The sequence below is a fragment of the Podarcis cretensis genome (genome assembly GCF_951804945.1).
Source record: "Podarcis cretensis genome assembly, chromosome: 2".
Taxonomy (NCBI): Eukaryota; Metazoa; Chordata; class Lepidosauria; order Squamata; family Lacertidae; genus Podarcis; species Podarcis cretensis.
The window spans coordinates 31328789-31349435 of record NC_137171.1 but is presented as its reverse complement, the minus strand read 5'-3'; the positions used below and the strand labels follow the sequence as shown (position 1 = coordinate 31349435).

Sequence of the window (20647 nt, the reverse complement as noted above, 5' to 3'; positions counted from 1 at the left end):
TCTAGTTTCAGCCAAACGTTTCTAGCTGGAAGTGTGTGTTCTTCCTTGTTCTTTGTCCTTCCACTTTCCTTTATACAATGCCTTCAGCTAGGAATTTGCCCCTGACCCTTGCACCCAGGGAAGAGGGACATGCCTTCCTAAGAACACATTTGTTAGAACTGTCTCAAGTATTACTCGTAGCTGCTTCAACCCGAAAGTGAAGGGTTCTTTCACCTTCTGCTGACCACTGGGTTGGCGACTGGATGCTCAAATCACATCAGAAGAGCTGGGTCTGGTTGGAAGGAGTTGATCTTTTTTTGAAATGGGTATCCTTGCCATAATATCATAGTTTAGATAGCTACCAAAGCCTTAATTAAAAGCCTGAGTATTTTATTACTGTTCCTAAAGTGGGCAATGCAGAATTACTGTAGAAGTATATTATTGGCCATGCCCCGTGCTGCCTTTCCATTTCTTTACGGTCCTACAGTACTAAAATAAATGTTGGTCTGGATTAGAACACCATGGATGAAAAATGCAGGTCATAAAATCCAAACAGTAACGGTGTAATCTTTTTATTCAGACTAACTAAAATGACAAAATAGCGAGCCACTTTTTGAGTTTTACCCAACTTCTTTAGGCTGATGTTAAGCAACCAAGTAAAAGAAAGGGTGTATTATGGGGAGGGGAATTGATGTTGCTCTTAAATGGTATACTGGAAGTCCTCCCTGCAGCATAGGACCATCTTAAAATGGTGGTATAGGAATCTCTCTGCAGACTATAGCATCACACTCCTGTGCATGCGTACTTAGGACTATGGACACTGAAGTCATTGGTAACTTGCTTCTGAGTAAGCATGGCTAGGATTGCTTGGCAAGTTTGTGCCCAGTGCAGAAGATCAATTTGAAATAAGTTAATTTGAAATGCTGTACGAGATATTACTTCCAACTACCATGTTTTCATTGTTTCGCTCTCTGCCTTGTAGGGGACCTGTTGTCTCTCTTTGTATTTGAGACAGATTGAAAAAACTGCTGGCTCTTACATTTTCAAAGAGAGGGTGGCTATTGGTAACAGACTGCTAGTATGCCTCAGTTCAACCTGAGATTTCTTCTGTTGGGCACACATTAACTTAATTAGAAATCTGTGGCAAGCTATAATGTGACAACCAGCCTCTTGTTTTCAGAGTATAATGTGGCCATTCTATGGTGGGTGGCAGAAGTCTGTTGATGTATGCTGCAGCAGATGAGGATATGTGAAGGGAGCCTTTATATTCCATCTGTCTTAGCAATGGGCTTTAGAAGCAGAAGGGGGAAAAGCATCTTTACCTTGATTCAGAGAGGAAATAGATGAAACCATCCATTATAGGCAGATGCCTCCAGCTTCTCTGATCAGGCCTGAGTAAGAGATTTCCTGTGCCTTCCCACTTTTTACACAGCTCCAGACTTGCTCAGTAGACAAAGAGTTCCTCCAGTCTGATTTGAGAGGATCCACTCTAATATTATGTGCAGGCACCGACCTTTTTAAGCACTTCTTATATATGTGTGACTGTGCTGAACTCAAAAGTGACCTGAAAATGTAACCAAAAGGGGCAGAACAGGGTAGGGGCAGAACGAGGTGTTTACAGGCTTCTTCAATGGTTTTTCAAATATACACAATTTCACTTAAATGTTTGGTGCCTTGGAATGTAACCCTCGTGTAAATTGGTAGTTGCCTATATTTTAATCTGTTTTTTGTCTTGCAAATTGTGGCTTGTACAAAAGGCAGTATATAAACCATCTAAATAAATACTTGCAGATCTAAGAATTTTTGTTCTGTTCTTGAACTCAAACTAAAACCCATGCAGTTTGCCTCTATAGGATTGAACATGAGCAGAAAGTGTAGAAAAAAATCAGATTGTGAGACTCCAGTGTCGACATCTGTTCAGCTGGCAAACTCCTCAGATGTCAATAAGAAGTCCTCTAAACTGGAAAGAGTACCTCCAAGTGGCCCATGCTTTATATGGAAGAAATGCATTCGCAACTGCTGATATAGACCTATTCTGTGATAGATGTTTTCCTCTGAATGCCCCGACATTTGGATACAGGCTCCTTTTTGGATATATGTTTTTCTCTCAATGTCCTGGGATGATCTAGCTTCCATTAGTCATACTGGTATTCTTTTGATCTCTTTATAGTTTCCTTGCACATGTACAGGTAATGCTGTTCAGTGTTGTCCCCCATTAAATCACTTATTCATGCCCTCAGGAGACAAGACGGCCTATTGTGAAGCAGCAAATAGGAGAGTGATGGAAGTGATCAACTCTGCAAGGACCAGACAGGAGTTGCTCCACACTCAGACTTTCCATAGCAACCATGCAGAAGGAGGAATCCCATTGTCCAAAGATCCAACTGCAGCTACTGACAGGCAGCCTGAACCGGACACGTGGATTTATCCACTCATACAGATGAGACCTTTTGGGATTCAGATAGATGAGATCGTCACAGAGACTCTCCTGTTGGAAGCAGAGCAGGGTGCCAGCATACATCTCACCACGGGCTACTTCAACCTCACACAAGCCTATATGGACCTGATCCTGGGCACCAGGGCCAACTACCAGATCCTCCTAGCCTCACCAGAGGTGAATGGGTTCTTTGGGGCCAAGGGAGTGGCGGGTGCCATCCCTGCTGCCTATGTTTACATTGAGCGGCAGTTCTTTAGCCAAGTGTGCTCTCTGGGTCAGCAGGAGAGAATTCGGCTGCAGGAATACTCTAGGTCTGCATGGACATTCCATGCCAAAGGTGAGATATTGTTGGGGGAAGGCATTTAATATAAGAGCTTAATATTCAAAGAGCTTTTCTGTTGAGATACTTGGTATACTTTATACTTAGGGGCAGCTAACCTGCGGCCCTCCAGATTCATTGGACTCCCAACTCCAATCAGCCCCAGCCAATACGACCATGATCACGGGTGAGGATGAGAATTGAAGGCCAACAGCAACTGGAGGGCCACATGTTCAGTACCTCCAATTTCCCTGAATATTTTACCTAAATTGGGGGCTAATGCATTGAATTATCTTTTAGTATCTGCATCCACTTTGGGAGAAAAGCTTGGATAATTTCCATGCCAGTTTCTAGCTTGCTTAGCCTACTGCTTTTTTCAATTTTAGTGATTTGATTGTGCATAGTATCAAAAAGGCTAGGAATAATCATGATATGTTTCCAAGAAGTGTATGCTGAGGATTCTTAAATCAGATGCTTAATTCACAGAGGCCATGGCAGCTTTGATTTAAGCAGCACATTTGGTGCCTCTTCATTCCTGAACCGACCGATAGCAGCAAAACCTTTGTAATGTATTGTGGGTAATTACACAGTTTGCATTAATCGCTTTGACTCAACTGTTCAGACAGACTTCTAGTTCTAGCTAAAACCTGTTGGTACGCTTCATGACCAAACCTAAATATGAGCAAGACTGAAGTTGTAACTTTGTCCTTACCATAGAAGAGGGAAGCTATCTGATGCTAGATACGGGAAAAGCTGGGAGTGGAGTTGTTATTATTTGACTGCTTGTCATTTTGTCTGATGCCGTTTCTTCATTTACTATGTAAGTGATGTAGCCAATGGGGAAAACAGGAAATTGTATAATTTGTGTCCCTGGAATGGAGATGTGAAAGCCAATTGTAGTCCTAAATTAGGGTTTGTCAGTTGATGGCTTGTGGTCTGAATTCCCTTTTTTACTCCCTTAAGCTGCCCATCTTCCAACCAAGGGGAAGAGGTCTACCTGAGTGCATAAGGGAGATGAGGAATCCTCCCCTAAATACACTGACTCAGTCTGTTCTAGGAAAGGATGCTGCTGAAATCAGGTCCATTCACCAATGTTTAGGTCCCTCCTTTCACTTTCTCCTTTCTAATGAAATGTTTCAGCTTCCCCTTCTGTGAGGAGAAGTGTTGGGTGGGGAAAGCAAGGAGACACTGTGGGATTTCATAAAACGATGGATGTTCAGGATGCAGTCAGGAGTGGAGAAGTGTGTTTCAAGTGCCTGAGATGCTCCCAAACGACATGGGACCACTGATTGTGAAATAACTGGGCTAAGCTTTGTGATTCTTTTGAAAGGACTGAGACATACCCATCATATTTTGGAGACCAAAGCATAAGTCTTGGAGAACTAATTCTTATGCTATATGGAGATGTTCTGAAGTTCTCTTGTTGTGTCACAGAAAACTGCTGCCGCTGAGCTGCAGCTTTGACAATGATAGACGCTGCCTCTATAGTGTCACCTTGGGTTCCTGCTTGCTTCTCCAATGGTTGTGTTTTTATTGAGATAGTGTAATGAAGCACCACCCCTTTCTGAGACTTCCAACCTGACAGCAAGCAAATTGTGCTCTGGAAGGCATTTTGAAGTTCCCGTGGTCAGCTTTCCATGGTACTGAGGGAACCATATTTGTCACTTACATTAAAAATGGGATTAGAGCAAATTGAGCAGGCCTCCCTTGAGCCTGTCCCAAAGCTCGCATCCTATTAGGCTGCCCTTCTCCGGGGATCCCTGGTTTTGTTTGTCTACGTTTGTGGATGTTAATGATTATGGGAATGCTGCTATCTTTCCTGCCTCCTTCCTGCAAAGCTGCTGGGAAGAGGCTGGTGGGGTTGGGTTGGGTGTGTGTGTTGCTAACTAACTCTTAAGAAAACGTGTCTCTGCACACTGCTGCTTACCCACAACCATGAGAAACAGTAAGGGAGAGGGCCACATGGGTAGCAAACAGCGCTGCTTACAACTGTGCAATTGTGTTCACTCTTAAGATCTCCTGTCAGCAATCCTCTGAATGTGGGATTTGCATAGGATGGCAGATAAGCATATCTTATCTCTAGCTGCGGCTTCTATTATTGGAAAACCTTTCTACAATCCACCAAAGATACACGGCTTCCCAGTGCTGACTGTTCAACTTTTACACCCAAGAAGTGTGCAGCCAACATTGCTGATGGCGTAGCAGCTCAAGGCAATGTCATTATCCTTCCACAACATGGCTGGCTCTGCTTGAATTGTGCATGCACATGAAAGCTCATACCAATAACAAACTTAATTGGTCTCTAAGATGCTACTGGAAGGAATTGTTTCATTTTGTTTCGACTATGGCAGACCAACATGGCTGCCTACCTGTAACTGAAACTTAATAACAGCTGTAAAATGGGGAGTGCTGTTGAAATTAATAATACCACCAAAACCGCCAATTTCCACCGCCCTGGGCAATCACGCTATCTTTAATTTATGCATTTGTTGTTGTCAGGCATTGAGATAGAAGAATAGTTCCCAAATGTAGTCCAGGGGTGTTGTGCAGGTTACTGCTCCCTAGCTGTATAGGCCATCTCAAGAAGCTCTTAGGCACTCTGAATAGTTGGCACTGTTGCAAATTCACAAGTTTTCCAAACCAAGTTGGGCTAGACTACTGCTGCAGCTATTCTGCTTTCTGGCTAAATGGGCATTTAAGGATTTATTTATAGCATTTCTACCCTGCTCTTCAGCCAACAAAGCTTCCAGAGCGGCTTAGGTAAAGGTAAAGGGACCCCTGACCATTAGGTCCAGTTTTGACCGACTCTGGGGTTGCGGTGCTCATCTCGCTTTATTGGCCGAGGGAGCCGGTGTACAGCTTCCGGGTCATGTGGTCAGCATGACCAAGCCGCTTCTGGCGAACCAGAGCAGCGCACGGAAACGCTGTTTACCTTCCCGCCGGAGCGGTACCTATTTATTTACTTGCACTTTGACGTGCTTTCGAACTGCTCGGTTGGCAGGAGCAGGGACCGAGCAATGGGAGCTCACCCTGTTGCGGAGATTCGAACCACCAGTCTTCTGATCGACAAGCCCTAGGCTCTGTGGTTTAACCCACAGCGCCACCCGTATCATCGCAGAGCGGCTTATATATAATCAAAACAAAACACATTAAAAATCAAAGGATTCCTGTTTGGGAATCAAGCAGGTGAAGAATATGAGATACTTGGTAGTAGTGAGGTCATAAGCACACTCTCAGGAGAGAGAAGCATGTTTTTGGGGCAAAGAGAGAGAGAGAGTGTGTGTTTGGCAATCAGTTATGCAGCAGAGTGTCAGGTATTACTTGAGACCCAGATAAGGCTCCTTTATTAGACTGAATGAGGATAGATAAATATTTTAGGTTTCCCCTCCTGAAAAGGTGAATCATGAGGTGAGCGGATTCAGCCTGGCATAGTTACAAAGCTAACACCATTGTAGGACATGCAGCCTAACCTTATGTTGCATTTCTTGTGGCAACAGGAATGCGACAGAAGTTTGTGGGCTCAATCAAATTCCAGCATGCCTGCAGGCATCCCTCTCTCCTCATTCTGCAAGGCTGGATTGGATGTTTGGCCAGGGACATCAGCAGGGCACTCTTGCTTGCTCATTTGGTTTTCTAAATGGCTATAGAGAGGGAAGAGTGTGGGGATGTTTAGAGTTACAGGAACTATTTCAGACTTGGAACACAAGACACTGTCCAAGTAGGTCAAAGTAACTGTGGATTATTCTCCTTGCGTAAAAAAAGCTACAAACTGTGATGTTGCCTGTGAAAGGGCTTCTTTGCCGTATCGGAGGGGTGCAGAATAGGCACTCTTGTCAGTTCAAACATGGACACAGCAGCTCAGAAAATAGAGGCAGTTAATGCATATGCACAAGATTGCTAACAAACAGGAAAAATTGTCTGTTCAGCTTTGCTGGTAAGCTTTAGCCACTTGCCTAAGTGTGGAAGTTAATCGATTTTAAATTTCTCGGGGAATGGGCTGGGACCCACAAGTGGGCCTTGCTTCCAGTGCCTCCTCACTTACCCCCCCCTTCCCCACCAGCCTTTTCACAGCCTTTTTGTTGAACCAGTGCCAGCAGCAGCTTTCCCTTCAGTGGTTGCTTGCTTGAAACTTTATATCCCACTTTCCCGCTTACCAGAGTAACTAGTTTCAGGGACTTAATGATGTTCAAAGAATGGTAAAGCAATCCCCAGTCATTACATAATTAAAACAATTAAATGCCCCAAACCTAGAAAGAGCATGGCAGATCACCAATGTTTTAACTCTCTTTAAGATTCCAGTGTTGATAAAAGTGCCACCTGAACAAAAGTGTCCTTACTTAGTGGTTGAAGCTAAGAAGAGAGTAGACCAAAGAAACTTCTGCAGTCACAGAAAAGGCTCTCTAATGTCTCTCCTGTGTCAGGCTGTTAAATAAGGCCTCACCATTAGGATGTGGGCAGCTCGTAACTCTGTCCATGGTGCTGTGTAACCCCTACCTTAACAGCGGCTACTCCCGGGGCTTGTACAGTTTGAGGGAGACCTCTTCCTTTTGATTTCAGATGGGCAAAGAGACATTAAGAAGCAGGAGTTGAGGGCCAGGTGTACTGCTTTCTTGTTCTTTCCCATGTTGATAAATTCCAATGAGAGCGAGTATTGCAAGCAGGGTTTGTGTGCTCCATGGCTATAATACTTCTTCCCTGTTGTTTTCCCACATTGTGGCTCCAGTGAGAGTGGAGCTAGTAAGTGAACACCAGGAGGATATTGGACCGAGTTGATAGGATTGTTTGTTTTGGTATGTTTTGCTGTCATCTTTCTTAGCCCTTCATAGTGGTATTTTAAAATAATTGAGCTGTTTAGTTCTCCTCACCCTTGAAATAGAACAACTACTATAACCCCCACTATAATTTACCCCAGTGAATGTACCTAGTTTTATTCAGTTGCAAACCCACTGTTAATTGCCTTGGCTCTTGTTTTCCATAAGATGGGCAGTATACATCTGATCATCATTTGTCTTGTTCATCTGGGGTTTATGCATCACGAAGGGCAAAGGGCAGTTTAATAATGATTTTATTCTTTATACCCTACCCATCTGGCTGGGCTTCCCCAGCCACTCTGGGCAGCTTCCAGCACATATAAAAACATAATAAAACGTTGAATGTTAAAAACTTCCTGATACAGGGCTGCCTTCAGATGTCTTCTAAAAGTTGTGTAGTACTTCCTCCCCATCAGATGTCAAGGAGATAGTGTTCCATAGGGAGGGCGCCACTGCTGAGAAGGCCTTTTGCCTGGTTCCCTGTAACTTCACTTCTCGCAGTGAGGGAAGCACCAGAAGACCCTTTAAAGTGGACTTCAGTTTTGCATCATTTCCCAAGTGTGGCAGGAAATATGAAAAGTATGCTCACATGTATTTGGCTCAGTAACAGATAATGATGAGAAGTGTTTCCTTTAAGCTTGGGTGGTTTTCTTCAGTGGGAAGTGCTCTACAAATGTGGACACTCCCATTGGCCTGAAGGAACTGAGATGCAAAACTCATGCAGTGTTAGAAAAACAAAGTTGCTATCTTATGATTCCCACAGGGTTGTTCCTTTGTTCCGGATGAATGGGTGAGACCAGGTTGGTAGACTGGTGTTGCCTTTGGTAATTGTGCTGTTACCACTGTTTAGTTGTGTGTGTGTGTGTGTGTGTGTGTGTGTGAGAGAGAGAGAGAGAGAGAGAGAGAGAGAGAGAGAGAGAGAAGGAGAGGGAGGGAGGGAGATAGATATTGACATACAGGTATCGCTTCTGATGGATAAACCTTTTTTTCTACAGTAGTTGCTCTGATATGATCAGCAGCAGCATCTACAGTAAATCATTCTGTGCATAAGTACTGACCTTGAGGGATTATGGTCTTTGCTCCGTCAAGAACCTGGGGACATCACTAATTTATTTTTAAACATGATCAGTGTAATATTAAAAGCCTGAGCCTTCAGTGCAGCTGTACAGGGTGGGGAGTGTGTGTTGCAATGGACCTCAGAGCATGGTCTGCATCCCATTGTGCAGGGATTGTGTTGTACAAGCTGAGAAAAGCGTATGCAAAAGTGCAGCCAGGTACTCTGTTGATTTTTGTGCCATTCCTGTATGACATTTTCTGCAAGGAAGTATCCCTATTTCCTGGTTGCTTCTTTAGTACCCTGACCTATTTATACTGCCAGTAAATTAAATATTTAGTGTGTTTTGTTGCTTTTCCTTTCAAGAATAAACTATTGTTTGAGGCTCATAACAGCTTCCATGAAAACTTCCTCCGTCTGCCACATTTCCTTTCTCCCCATGTTTCCCTGCAGGTCTCTGGTTGTACCTGGCAGGAAGCAGTCTACCCTCCTTAACTCTGATTGGCTCTCCTAATTTTGGGTACAGGTCGGTTCATCGGGACCTCGAAGCACAGGTTGCAATAGTGACGGAAAACAAAGCCCTGCAACAGCAGTTCCATCAGGTGCGTAGTTCGTGGGCCAATGACTTGAGTGCTCCGCTTCACACTGAACCACCCTAAGATCTATGGGTGAAGGGCAGTATACTAGTTTAATGAATAAATAAAATAAACAAGTAGTGGGGTTGAGGGAAACTGGATTAATTCAAAACTGTCCAGAGGAAGTTTGTGTGAGCAGTTACTTTTCTTTATTTATTAAATGTGTTGGTTGCTTTTTTACAAAAGCAACTCTAACCCATTTTAACTAGAAAACGGATACATTAACACTCGGGGGGAAAGAAAACCAAGAAAAATCTTTTTTGAAAAACCCTCCAGTGATGATGTATCTGAAATAGCTGTTGTAGTCCTGAATGGATCTGGATTAACGTAAACAGGCTGGACCTGGAGGCTGAAGATAAATGTGGGAAAAGACAGAGGTATTGCTACCTCTGCCCCTAATGCATACATGTGCTTTTCTCCTTTGACTTGATGGTTGTCCCCATGGGGAGAAGTGTAGTGGCCCATAGTTTTCCTAAAGACTATCCTAGTACCTCCCAGTGTTTCGGTAATCCAATGGTTGATGAATTTTATAAAGAGGGGCAAAACTATTAGCTGCTTTCTGGCTTCTTCTTGCTCACAACTTTTCGACGTACAAGTGCAGATGTTTTCTTTATAATTATTCTTGTAGGTTTTCATTTAGACTTTTCTGCTCCTGATTCTCTCTCCTCCCCAATTTTATTTATAAAACAAAGGTTATACAGAGACTGACAGAATACGAAAACAGTGCTTTTGATTTTTAAGATTAATGAAATAGTTGCTGTGGGCTTTCCCAGCATTTCTTGGTGTGTGCTCTCCTGCTGGCTGCAAATGTATTTCGGATTGACCTGATTCTATCTCTGCTTGCGTGGCCTTGATTCCTGTCTCTGTCCACTCACTTATTCTAGACTGGCTTTTTAATTGCCCTTTGCAACCGCTGTGTCGCAGCACAACAGTTGGATTTGCATATACATATTAATCCCAAGATTTACTCTCAGCCAGTTCATCCAAACTAAAGTTATTATGTCGTAACATTGAATTTCACTGGAAACAGGAGTTTCCATAAGAAGGCTTACCCCCTCGTTTCTAACTGAAATTTGTAGTTGGTTAAATTTATATGAAAATACCTGGTACCACATAAAATCCCCATAAAGCAGGGCTGGGAACCTCAGGGCTGGGCTTAAATCTGGTTCTCCAGTTTTCTCTATGGCCTTCAGAATCCCCAGTAGCCCTTGTCAAACTGCTAATGCCTCTTGCTTGTTTGAATGGCAGATAGAGAGGTTTATGTAGAAACTAGCCCATTGTACATTTGTTGCACTCTTCACTTTAGCCTCTGGCCCCACTCATCACAGTCACATGGGCCCCTGAAGGTTGCCCAAAAGGGAATGCAAGCCCACGCTACCTGGGAAAAGGTTTTCTACCCAACACAAAGTCTCAGTGTTGACTGGGTTTTTGAAAGAACATTGCCTGAGACTTTGTAGCAGCCAAGCCATAGAAGCCATGTATAATTTCAGCCTTTAAATGCAGGGGCTCCATAAATACTGTCTTGGCTTACTCTCTAGCAATTGTTTTCCCCTACGCCAGAGGATTTTAGGGGAGAGATTGCTCTCCCCTGATGCTGCTTTTGTAGAAGGCAAAAGCAGTGGTGGCTTGTGAAAACAAACAAACAAACACCCTCACAGCTCTCCGGATTCTTGAGGACTTGAGGGAGGACTTGAGGGAGGGGGTAGGGTCTTGTTCCACGTTGTGCAAGGAAGGCTTTGGGAAAGGCAAGAAGTGACATGAACTGTTCTCACCACTTCCTCCTTCCACAGGGAAGGGGAAACTGATGAGAGCAGTTCATGCCACCACCTGCCTTCTTTTGAAGTATTGCACTATATTAAACTTGACTTTGCCCTCCCACAATTTCTCTCCATGTGCTGAAAGATGGAACGGGCGTTTAAAAAATTGTTCCATTTTTGTATCATCTGTAGGAGGTTATAAACATCCGATATATAATCTGAAATAAATGGGAGCTATTGGAAATGCGGTAAGAATTCAGATGACAACCTAGTAAGCCGCATACACAAACTGTTGCTATTATACTTATCCTTTGTGGAGCATTGGTACCTCTTGTTGTAGGGGGGTGGTTGTGAGTAACCCAACTAAGTTTCTTACAGTTTGTGTGAATCCTTTGGGGTGGATTCAGAGCATTATGAAGTCTGTGGATAGTCATTTTTTTTGATCCTTTAATAAGAGTTGTTTACATTCTCTGCTTCCCATCCCATGTGGACTGCAAGCCTTTTGTGAAGGCGCCATGTCAGGACTGTGCCCTGTATACTTCCCAGCACATTGTCTTAGCAGCATTAGCTGCTAAGTGTGTCCTTAAGGACACACTTCTGCTGCTCAGCTAGCACTTCTGCAGACCTTCAGTTAGCCCCAGGTCAAATCACCTTTCTAACTACACTTGCTCTGCCTACGCCGTAATTACCAGTTGGTAAAGAAAGTCAATTGTGCTAGCCCTCTTTAGATGACCAAAACACATGAATTAATGAGCGAGAAGAACACAGGACCCCCTTGTTCACAAGCACATTGAATAAGGTTTACTTTTTATCTATTTACTTAAAGAAGGCCTTGTTAAATCCTAGAGGGAACTAGTTTACAGGAAATAAGAGGGGGTAGGGGAGAGAATTAGAACGCAATCTGCATGGGCTAGATCTGCTCAGCTGGGCTTGGGAAGGTTATAGGTGGCTAATAATGTGGCTGAGGATGGGTGATTGAGCTGTGTTGACTTTGGAGTCAGGCAGAAGTCCTATAATTGTGTCAGGGCTCTCTCTGCATGTACAAGAACCCATCTTTCTAGCACAGGTGAGAAAGTATCTTTGTGCTGTAAGCACTACTTCAAATCTCATGGGGTGTATGCGTCCTGTATCACACAGACACTTGCTGTCCCTGCCAGCTGTATTGTTTGTTCTTTGAAGGTGCTTAGTATTTCTGGGAACCACAGCGAAACCTTGACGGCACATTCATTTTAAAATGCAGCTTCGGAGCTTTTTCTGAAGAGAAATGAACTGTCTGGTCTCTGGAGATTAAAGTCGAGCTTCCTTTTGGACGATTATAGCTCAGGGTTTGGCTGTTACGGGAAAAAAGTAACTGCAGGGCCAAATCTCGCAATGCTTTCCTCCTTTGTGTGTTTGTATACATATGTGGGTTGGGCTCTGTGTATGTGCAATTACTTGACTCAGTTGGCATTTGAGATGCCAAACTTGAGAAAGCAGGTCAGCCTGCATAAGAGGTACTCTCTTCAGAGGAATGAAAGTATATGGAGCCCTGTACTTTCATTAAAACTAATTAAAGCAATCAGTCCAGGAGCAGATGTTCAAATTCATGTAGTAACCCCCCCTCCTTTTTCCCACTATAGGAGCAAGAGCAGCTTTATTTGCGGTCTAGTATGGTGTCTGCATCAACCTTTGAGCAGTCTAGTCGCTATGTCCAACTGTGGGTGAAGATGGTGACACCTCTGATTAAGAACTTCTTCTGAAAAAAAAAGATAGGCGGGTCCTTTTGGGGTGAGTTTTGTAAATTGTTGTTTATACCCTCCCCTCCCCCCACCCAGGCAAGCACTTTAATAAACAGGAAAGAAGCACGAGCTGATTTCTGTAAGAACCAAGGCAGTGTTTTTCCTGCACAGCATAAGCCTGCTATCCAAGGGCCTGCATTGGACAGTCATTGCAAAATGCTGCGAGACCTTATTAATTTGTCTCAATTTGTCTTATTCTGGGGAAAGGCTAAAACTCGCATATAAAATAACTGGAAAGTAGTAAAGTGCCAGGCAGGCATGTGTGGAGGAGAAATTGAGGCTTCAAATACACAGTGCTGGTCAACTGCATGAGGTCTAAAAAGAGTAGAAGGGAAACAGAAGTGCAGATATTACAGCTTTGAATCAGGTGTTCATCTATAACACCAAGTTTTATTTGGACAGTTCCTTATGTATTATTTGGGACCAGGTTCTCTTTGGCAGTAAGATGCCTCTTACTGTCTAGAAAATGGCAGTGATTGAGGTGGGGGCTGAGGCTTTGGTAACTGCTATTGTAATGAAGGGAGATACTGGAGCTCATCAAGAATATAAACCTAACAAATGTTTATATTCTTAAGTAGTGCTAATGTGACTACCAGGAGTGCCTCAGGCATTAAGCTTGCTCCTGCAGAGCTCCAAGTGGGCCAAATCAAGAGGTGCCTCCTGGGTTCAATAAGTTACAGAGGAAGACATTTGCATTTTTCAGAAATTTGGCATTACTATGCCTAACTGGTGAGAGAGTCCCTTCTCCTTGTGGATTAATGCTGGTGGAGATTAGCAAACACATCTTAGGTGGGGAAAAAACCTGAGCTAATCAGCATATATTTTCATACTTATGAGAACTGAAAAGTCTTCTAGTCAGTTGCAGTGAATGCTACACAATGAAAGTGAACTGGGAAAGGAATCCTGGCCATTGTGGACAAATGTACACAGACTTGTTTCTAGTCATAAACTGCAGGCTTGCATATATTATTGTAAAAATACTGTTTATCAGTAACAACCTGAGTAGCATAACCACACTTTGGCTTTTTTATTGAAAACTTTGCAAACAAGTCTTTTTAGTTTCTATTTCGGGAAAGGTGGTGGGGTGACATGATGGAGTGGGTGCGGGCGGGTAGGGCTTTGCTTTCAACGCAGGCGTTAAACTTGCAAGAGCAAAGCAACTCCAGCAAGAATCCACTTAGCTGGCTTCTCTTTCGTCTTCAGGTTGAAGGTCCAGACGTAGGTGGGGCCTCGCATGCGCGTCTTATAGACAGGACACTCATACATATTCTTGGTGTCCATACGATCCACGGGAATGGCTTTGATGAAGATGACGGGCATCGAGGGGGTCAGCTCCTTCAGACGGGCATCACTGATGACACCGGTCTGAGTATCCCAACGTGCACCTGCAGGAGGACAGAACTGTGGTGATGTTTCAGCCTAGAGGGTGCTTCGTTTGCAGCATGCGTTAAGGAAGGGAACCTCACACTACCAACCTTCTGTCTTTAGAAGCATGGCTACAGGTAGTTTCTCTGGCTTGAATGTGCCTTGGTTGTCATCTCCATAATTTACATGAGCATTAACAAGCTAGAAAGAGCTGAATGCACAACTCTGCCCTGAGCCTATGGCAGTGTTCTTTTGCTCCAGAAAGCTATATTCTTCCTTCTACCTTCATTCAGCCTTGTAGGTAACATAAACGTCCCTACCTACAGTGAGGTAGGGTTAGGCTTCTTCAGCCCCCCTTTAATATGCGGGGGCAATATTACATTCCTAACCTTAGCCGCACTTAGAAACAGAGTATTTTAATATGATCAATTAAGTAGTTTTGTCTGTAAGGGCAGTAAAATAGGCATGTGCTGCCCTCTGCTGACATGCTAAAGTGATAATAAAGGCAGCTACTGCAAAGTGTTGTCTGCTTGATCCTTTCTTGACAAATATTTGCGCTTTCAAAACAGACAGATTTCAGCCTGGAAGTAGTTTACAGTGTGGAAATAATATTTGCACAAGCTGAAGGCATCCAGCAATGAACTCTATCCTTAGGAATGGCAAATAATATATTTTACTGCACAAAATTGATTAAGAATCCTCTGCTGTTACCAAGCACAAAGGTACAGCTGAAGCATTGATGGGGTGCCCTTCTTTTTAAAATTGTGATGATTATGTAGCTCAGAGTTGTGCCTGAAAGAGGTGGGGCAGGGGGAAAGTGGTCTTGCTTCAACGTCCTGGAGGCAAAGAGAGAACCCAGGGACACAATGTTCTAAAAATGCAAGAAACTATAGTAAACACCCTCCCCACCTCTCTCAAAGAAATAGCACAGATGAAATGGAGAGCTTCCCTACAGTAGAATAGGACAAAGGAGAAACTGCCTTGTCTGCTGTTGAATGACTGCATCTCTGTCTTACATGATAAGCTAGATTACCTTCCATGAAGAGCCCATGCACATAGGAGCCTTCTCGAGGGGGAGCTGTCATATCCTCCCGGTTCTTCTTGGTAACTTCCACTGAAAGGCACATTCTGTCAAGAGGCCACTCATTTTTCCTAGCCATAGACTGCATAATGGCCGTGAGGAAAGACTGAGGGTTAAAGAAGCCTGCTAGCCATACAGTTGTGGGTAGGGCAAAGTCTGTTGTCCAGGCCTCCAGCTCCTGAAAATGGAAATATTACACATAGCTAAGCATGTTGAGGAGGTCCATGTTTTCTGTTGCACTTGAGAGTCCATCTCCCATCAGCCCCAGGCACCACACTCAAGGAACAGGGATTATGGGAGGTGTAGTTCCACAACACTTATAGGGTCACACGTTTTCCCATTGCTGCTTTAGCAGAAACTACCTCCTATAAACACATTATCTTCACATAAAGATTCTGAAAAGCCTACGCATGTCTGTCATCCTAAACAGATGATCAAGAGCTTTACCTAGTAGAATTGCATACAACTACAGCTGTAAAGTATTCTTGTTATTTTATTAAGGATTGTTATTAAGGATATATATAGAAGGTAACAATGCAAAAGCAAAAAACTGAGTGGTGCTTAATTAAAAGATGATGCGTAAGTGCAAGTTCTTAGCTGTCCTGGTTGTTGCACTGCCAGGACAGCTAAGAACTTGTTTTTGGAGAGCTTTAACAAAGGAAACCTCACCCTGATGCGGAGCAGTAGGTCAGCATACCAAGCTCCCAAGCTGAGCAAAGATGGATAAGCCCGGTTTGTCCAGGAATCAGGAACATTGTCATAGTAAAGAGCATTTGATAGATCTTCCATGTCTGTTGTGATTGTCAATTCTCCCTGTGGGGAAAACAAAACAAAAGCTTTTAATTGGATTCCTCCATCAGCTCAGCACAGCTTTTTGTGGCTATGCAGACCATTTGAAGAATTCTTAGTGTAGTTTTATGAAAACGCATCCCTGTTGATCTAAGGTTCTGGTTATGTGAATGCTTTGGCATTAATTACAGCACTTTCAAGATTATATGTTATGCAAACAATGTACCGTCGTTCCTCACTTGTGGTGGTGTTTCCAGGCATTTTCCCTCATGGTACTGCTGATGTTGTGGCAATTTAAATTTCCCAGCACTTGCATTGCTGAGAAAATGAGATGCACTCCTCCAGCTAGTGCTATAATTATGGGTGCCAGCGCTAATGCCAAGCAGTTGTGTAACTGATATCAATGATTAAAAACAGCAAAACACATACACACACAATTTTTTGACCCTTAGTAAATTAGGGACGCGGGTGGCGCTGTGGGTAAAAGCCTCAGCGCCTAGGGCTTGCCGATCGGAAGGTCGGCGGTTCGAATCCCCGCGGCGGGGTGCGCTCCCGCTGCTCGGTCCCAGCGCCTGCCAACCTAGCAGTTCGAAAGCACCCCCGGGTGCAAGTAGATAAATAGGGACCGCTTACTGGCGGGAAGGTAAACGGCGTTTCCGTGTGCTGCGCTGGCTCGCCAGATGCAGCTTTGTCACGCTGGCCACGTGACCCGGAAGTGTCTCTGGACAGCGCTGGCCCCCGGCCTCTTGAGTGAGATGGGCGCACCAACCCCAGAGTCTGTCAAGACTGGCCCGTACGGGCAGGGGTACCTTTACCTTTACCTTTAAATTATTTTTAGTTCTCTGCTGGACAAGCCCTTATTGGTTTGTGGTTCCAACACATACATCATTTCTGTGAGTTGTCGTATGTGGCTCCCTTAATGTCCAGCAGCCTTATTTCACCCTGGGGAGTTTGGGGAGCAAGTGCATTGAGCTAATGCCTCCCTGTCTCCTGGGCCAGAGCACACCGTTCTAAATGGCTTGTTTTGTTATAAAGGAGGAAGCAACACAATGAAGCTTGCAAGGAGGATATTTTTCTCTTTATCCACCCCACCTCACCCCAATCTTGCCATAGAATTGTATTGTGGAAGACTTGTTGGAAGGTTGAGCTATTGGCAAAACTTGAACGTAGTGAAGGGCAGTGAAGGAAAAGTCCACTGGGCAGGGAACACCATCTGTGTTGAAGTCAGCGACCAGCCAGTGAACATAGAGGGAAGATTCCCGAGACAAGCATCTTGGCTCTATCTCCCTTAATTTTCATGTGCTTGTGTATACAAACTACTGAATATGTACTGTTCTGATTGGAAAAAGAGTATCATTACCTTCTAGTTTAAAGTGCTCTTTAAATGCAGTAGCAGGAAAGATGAAAATCAAGTCTCGATGTTCAGGCATTTCCTGTTACTGAGAAAGCACGCTCCACTTTAATTTTCCTATGCCAGGTCATGTGTCAAGTATGCTGACTGAACCAGGTCAAATGTTGTTGTTTTTCTGGTGTACTTCTAGCAATAGCATACAATATGTACCTACCTTCAACCCCAAGTTTAATTCTTTCAGAGAACGTCTAATTTCACTGGTAAGGATGTTCATTCGTTCACATTCCTGGAAGGCAACTACTACATATGGGGTCTTCTCAGCTGCCTTTGCCATGATCTCCACCATATTGAAGGGCTCTGGAAGCCGATCCATGATCTCATCTAGCACAGCTTTTACCTGTTACACAGAAGGCCAAATGAATGTTTCGTTATATGCAGCATCATTTCAGATGCTCCAAAGGGTAAGCAAAGTACTAGACTAAAATACCTGCCCCAGCAAGGTGGGCAGACCAAAGCATTTCCCACATTTCCTGGGGCCTGAAGAAATATCAATGCAACTGAAAAAGGACTGACAGTAGAAGGGGCAGAACAGGTAGCAGCAACCCTAAAACCTGTTGCTGATTAGAAACTAGGGTTGGGCGATAATTAGGTTTTCAACATTGCGATATATCACCAGCCAAACATCATGGTTTGGTGATATACCATGATGCTGAAAGGAGCTGCATTGGCCCCAGCCTGCAAGGTCCCAGGTTAAACTCGGCTCTCACAACTTGGGAGCTGAGGTGCTTTCACCCCAGCGCCTTGCAGGTCGGGGCCAATGCAGCTGGCCCCAGTCCACTGCTCGGCTGGGGCGCGCAAAGGCTTCCGCCCTCCACTCCCCAAGACAGAGGGAGCCTTGCCATGAAGCCCAACAGGCTCGGTTTGCAAGGTTCCCTTCGCCAGCAAGGGGTGGGGGGCATGCAAGCAGCCTAGGAGAAAGAGGCTGCTTGCTCTCCACCCCACCCCACCCTTGCTGGCAAAGATGGAGGGAGCCCTGCAACGGAGCCTGCCAGGCTCCTTCATCTTTGCAGGCAAGGGTTGGGGCGTGCGCGCAAACAGCTTCCTTTTCCTAGGAGAAAGAGACCGCTCGCTCGAAGACAGAGGAAGCGCTGCAATGGAACCTGACAGGCTCCATTGTCAGGGCTCCCTTCGCCTTTGCTGGCATGGCCCTTTCAGCCAAGGATCGCCAAGGCTCTGCCCCCGCCCCCGGCTGAGCAGGACCCCCGTCCATCCAGCACATGCACATGCCAGAGGGACAGGATCTTATTTGCACACCCCAGCCAGGGAGTGCAAAGCCTCCCACTCCCCAGTGGAGGCAGCTCAAATCCTCCTCTGGCTTGCATGCTAGCAGGAGAAGGATCAGGGCTGCTCAGCTGGGGAACGCAAAGCCCCCCCCCCCAGCTGAAGGAGCCTGGTTCCTCCTGCTCATGTGCAAGCAGGAGAAGGATGAGGGCTTCCTCAGCTGGAGAGCGGGAGTAGTTCAATGGAGCCCTCACCCCGCCGCTGGCTCATACCAACTGGTGGCGGGTTGGGGGCTCTGTAAAACTGCTTGGCTGAGGTGAGGGCAGCTGCATGCCCCTCAGCCAAGCAGCTTAAAGGAGGGAGGAACAAGCTGTATAGGTGCCTGGCCAATGCAGCTTGATTCTCTCTCTGCGCTGGCATGAGGGGTAGACTGTGATGGCGGTTGCTGAAACTGCCACGGCTCTGAGTCCCTCTGCCTCCAGCTGCAGCTTGTTTCTCCCTCGCTGCACTGGTAGCAGAGGGACTCACGAGAGGCAGCAGTTTCACTAGCAATAAACCGCCGAGTGAAAGCGCCATAACTGTCTGCCCCTCAATGAATCGCCCAAACCTATTAGAAACATTCAAATAGGAACCCCAAACCATTATCAGGACCCTGAGAGCCATGGTCAAAGCAAACTGGAAGGTTTTCCTACCTTTTCCTCTCGGGACACACCAGTTCCGCCTCCGGCATCTGACTCTTTGGGTTGCATTTCCAGCACGGTGCGGAAAAGTTTCTCAGAGGTGACAGTGAGGAACCCAATTTCTGCATTAGGATGAAGCCCGTACAGATAAGGGCTCTCGGGTGGAAGATTTTCATCAATATATTCATGATATCCCTACAAAATGTAATATGCAGAAACTTGGATGCTATAAGATGTTAGTGACTGCTTAACGCCTACGCCAGCTTTATGTTCAAATTAAGCTTCCAGTAAACTATATGCTCATAACAAGCACTGTCTTGCTGGTTGATCTGGCTGTTTCCCCTGGGACTTTTATCCAACTTGTCCACAAGTATAATGCTGTTTCTCGTGGTCCTCTGAAATATTTTGCCAAGTTCCCTGTGCTGAGGTGTAAAACTATTTCTGTAGTTGCTGTCCTTTCTCTCTAGACCTTGCTATTGTTACTTCCCCAGATGAAGGATTGTCAGAATAGTGTGTTGTTGGAGCAACTCCCCACCCCTCCCTCTCTCACCTTATAATCAGAGTTAGGTGGTATAAGGAAACCTGGTGCTAGCAGCATTTCTCCCTCCAGCATCTCCATACGGATGTATTCACCCAGGTAAGTCCGGCATAATCTGCGGTCCCAGTCATCGGTGATGTGTCCCCCGTACATGATCTCCCCAAAGAGATACCGCAGGTCGTCCCAGGGAACCTAAGAAAAGATAATAATAATAATAATAATTTATTATTTGTACCCCACCCATCTGGCTGGGTTTCCCCAGCCACTCTGGGCGGCTTCCATAAAAACCAAAAATACACTAAAATATCACACATTTTGCTTTTCCCACGGAGGGGGGAAAAGCAAAATTTGGGGGAACACCACCAACATTCTACTCACGTATATAAAGGTATTTGGGCTTTTTGCCGCAACCAAAGTTCTTTTCAGAAAAGATGCTGTCAGAGCTGCCCCTAGGTCCCAGCTCACAGAGGACCAACGCCCGATCGTCGTTATGTACAAAAGTCTTTATTGAAGTTCAACTTCCATTCCAAAGCCGCAGCGCGCAGCCCTACGTCTTAAACCCTAGACTGGCGAAGTCCCGTCTGAATCTCCTCCCCTCTGACACCAGTTTAAGATCCTAGCCCTGCTCCACCTTTTCCGTTGTTCTCTCCTCCTCTGGGTCCTCCTGCCCGCCGGGGCTTTCCCCTTTCTGGACTCTTCTGACGCTGAGTCGGCTGACTCCTCCCCCTGTCTCCGGCGGGCTTTAGGACCCGGTTCCCAATCCTCATTCTCTGCTGTCCCGCGCTCCTGTAC

At 45.0% G+C, this 20647-nt stretch overlaps 2 protein-coding genes across 5 annotated transcripts in view; one reads left to right on the top strand and one right to left on the bottom strand.

Moving 5' to 3' along the window:
• The window catches only part of PGS1 (phosphatidylglycerophosphate synthase 1), a 126711-nt gene extending 112057 nt beyond the window's left edge, over nt 1–14654 (top strand). For 2 of the 3 annotated variants that reach the window (XM_079965482.1, XM_079965483.1), the window contains 4 exons: nt 2220–2753; nt 9054–9202; nt 12612–12759; nt 13974–14654. In XM_079965482.1, coding sequence (XP_079821608.1) covers nt 2220–2753; nt 9054–9202; nt 12612–12731 — 803 coding nt within the window. In that variant the 3' untranslated portion in view covers nt 12732–12759; nt 13974–14654. Of the gene's footprint in view, nt 1–2219; nt 2754–9053; nt 9203–12611; nt 12769–13973 lie in introns of all 3 variants that reach the window. The other variant, XM_079965481.1, reaches the window with a different exon arrangement.
• The window catches only part of DNAH17 (dynein axonemal heavy chain 17), a 103319-nt gene continuing 96445 nt past the window's right edge, over nt 13774–20647 (bottom strand). For both annotated transcript variants that reach the window (XM_079965300.1, XM_079965301.1), the window contains 6 exons: nt 19868–20047; nt 19330–19512; nt 17571–17753; nt 15886–16029; nt 15169–15394; nt 13774–14155 (listed from right to left, as the gene is read on the bottom strand). In XM_079965300.1, the coding sequence (XP_079821426.1) occupies nt 13908–14155; nt 15169–15394; nt 15886–16029; nt 17571–17753; nt 19330–19512; nt 19868–20047 (1164 nt within the window). In that variant the 3' untranslated portion in view covers nt 13774–13907. The remainder of the gene's footprint in view (nt 14156–15168; nt 15395–15885; nt 16030–17570; nt 17754–19329; nt 19513–19867; nt 20048–20647) is intronic.